The following is a 2,023-nucleotide window of genomic DNA, read 5'->3' on the forward strand; positions in this document are numbered from 1 at the left end:
CTTTACAATTGCCTAAAACGCCATTCTTTTCGGTAAACATCCAACCGGCGAGCCAATCGACTTCATATGCATGATTCATCATAAGCATACAATGTTCTTTACCACTGTATTTTTTGAAGTCATCGGGGTCCATATAAACATGTAATTTACTATTCGAATACCACTCGGCGAAAAATAGTAGTTCTACATAATGAAAAAATCAAGTAGTTTTTAATTATGAAGAACGGGGGGGCAGATATTTCAGTTCGATATTGTTTGCATAACACTTACGTGAGTTCAGCGAATAGCAGAGATAGTACATGATGCGCCGAAAGAGCACAACATTGAAAGGTTTCAATCCCACATGTAATATTAACTGCAGCAGATTTATCACCAGTCCGGATATGAAGAAAGTGACGGCAATGCATAAGTGTATCAGTCTTAACTTTTTAAGCTCTCCAAGTGAAGACATGATTTATGTACAGATATATCATTCGCTGGTATCGTTCTCTATTAAATTGTTTTCTGTAAAGTAAGAAAAATGCATTTTGAAACGATTTGCCTAATTCAGTTCACGAGAAAAGATTCTGCAGCTTTGTTTGTGAGCCACTTTAAGCGTTTTCGTTTTTCATTTTCGGCTTCGCCTATGTAATTTATTTTTTTCATTTAATTTTATGTTAATTACATATGCCAAGTATACGTACATATGTATGAAATTCACATTCAACCAGACTACCGAATTCAAACTCACTTTCACGCTAACTTTTTAATGACACTAATTAGCGATCAGTGCATCTCTGCTCGCCACCATTTAGCTAGAAGTACTAAAATTAGAGCGCTATGCATTCGTTAATTGATGAAAGCAAAATTCGCATTTATAATAAATTCTCAATTAAATATCGATTGAATAGATTTGCAAATATGTATCAAAATGACTACATTTAGCAATAGCGACATTGTAGTAATAAAAATGCTTATCAAACATAAATAGTACATACATATGTATGTATGTATGTATGTAGATATGTGCAGAAACTGCCGGCGCTTCAAGTGTGACCAGGTCAGAAACTGAAGGCCAATTCTCGTTCCGTGAAAAGGTGAAGTGAAAACATTTTTCTTCACTTAAGAGTGAATTTCAACCCCAATCAATTCGATTTCAAAGTGACTTTGCTTCAANTTTTAAAAAAGCCTGTGGTGTGAGAGGATCCTTCTTTGATTAAATCTAGGGGAAATAACTCTAATTTTGTGAAAAGGTATTTAGAAAACACAAATACTTAGTTACTTTAAATTTACTTTTAAAAAGTGACAAATATTAGCCAAATTTCTAAATAGATTTTTAAAAAAAAGTCGATACATTTTTAAACAAAAAAAAAATGCCAAACAGGCTTTTTTTGCAACTGCTGAAACCAAAGTTTCCATGTAAATTAAATGGCAAAAGCTAGGTAGAGTTGTGAAAATTCTAATCTGGTCACTTTGCGCGGGCCGAATGTTATTTATTAATCAAATATGAACTTTGTGTTACCGCCGCCAATCATCTCACACTATGTAATAATTCGTATTAATTAGAAACTACGATAAGAGTGACATATTATTATGGCTAAGCAAAGTCTAACCCGTTATCTTAATAATACGCGTTTTTTCGCAAAATAAACATAAATTGCCGATTGTAAAATGTTTAACCGAATTTCGTATGATAATAAGAGCTTCTAAATACGTTAGACTTTAACCCTAATTTGATGAAACTGTAGTAGGCAGAGGAAGTGCGCTGCCATTTGTGTGTATAGTATTTATGTTCGATATCCACAATCAGTAAATTAACAAATTGCTACCTCGCTTATATAATTTTAAAGAAAATCCGTGACAAATTGGTTAGTGAACTATTCTTTAACAACTTTAAACGCACTCTTAGCTATCAAAAAAATTTATTTATATATTGCTTTTTCGTTATCAATTCGTGTTTGTGTGTACAAAGGAATTTACAATCTCCGAAATAGCCAAATCAATGCGGCACGAACGTATGAACATTTACATATACATACATATG

The 2,023-nt window shown here is 32.8% G+C and overlaps 1 protein-coding gene across 1 annotated transcript; it reads right to left on the minus strand.

The window, feature by feature from the left end:
• Window positions 1-6: 6 nt before the first annotated feature.
• On the minus strand, window positions 7-1,981 carry LOC108355856 (1-acyl-sn-glycerol-3-phosphate acyltransferase delta-like; the record flags this gene model as incomplete). The annotated part of the gene is made up of 3 exons (XM_017606989.1): window positions 1,809-1,981; window positions 271-504; window positions 7-183 (listed from the first exon to the last, which is right to left on the minus strand). Coding segments are annotated over exons 2-3 (358 nt in total), but the record flags the coding sequence as incomplete, so codon positions are not given.
• Between the last annotated feature and the right edge of the window lie 42 nt (window positions 1,982-2,023).

The sequence above is a fragment of the Rhagoletis zephyria genome, unplaced genomic scaffold, assembly GCF_001687245.7.
Source record: "Rhagoletis zephyria isolate East Lansing unplaced genomic scaffold, Rhagoletis_zephyria_1.1 Rzeph_scaffold_51106, whole genome shotgun sequence".
Lineage (NCBI taxonomy): Eukaryota > Metazoa > Arthropoda > Insecta > Diptera > Tephritidae > Rhagoletis > Rhagoletis zephyria.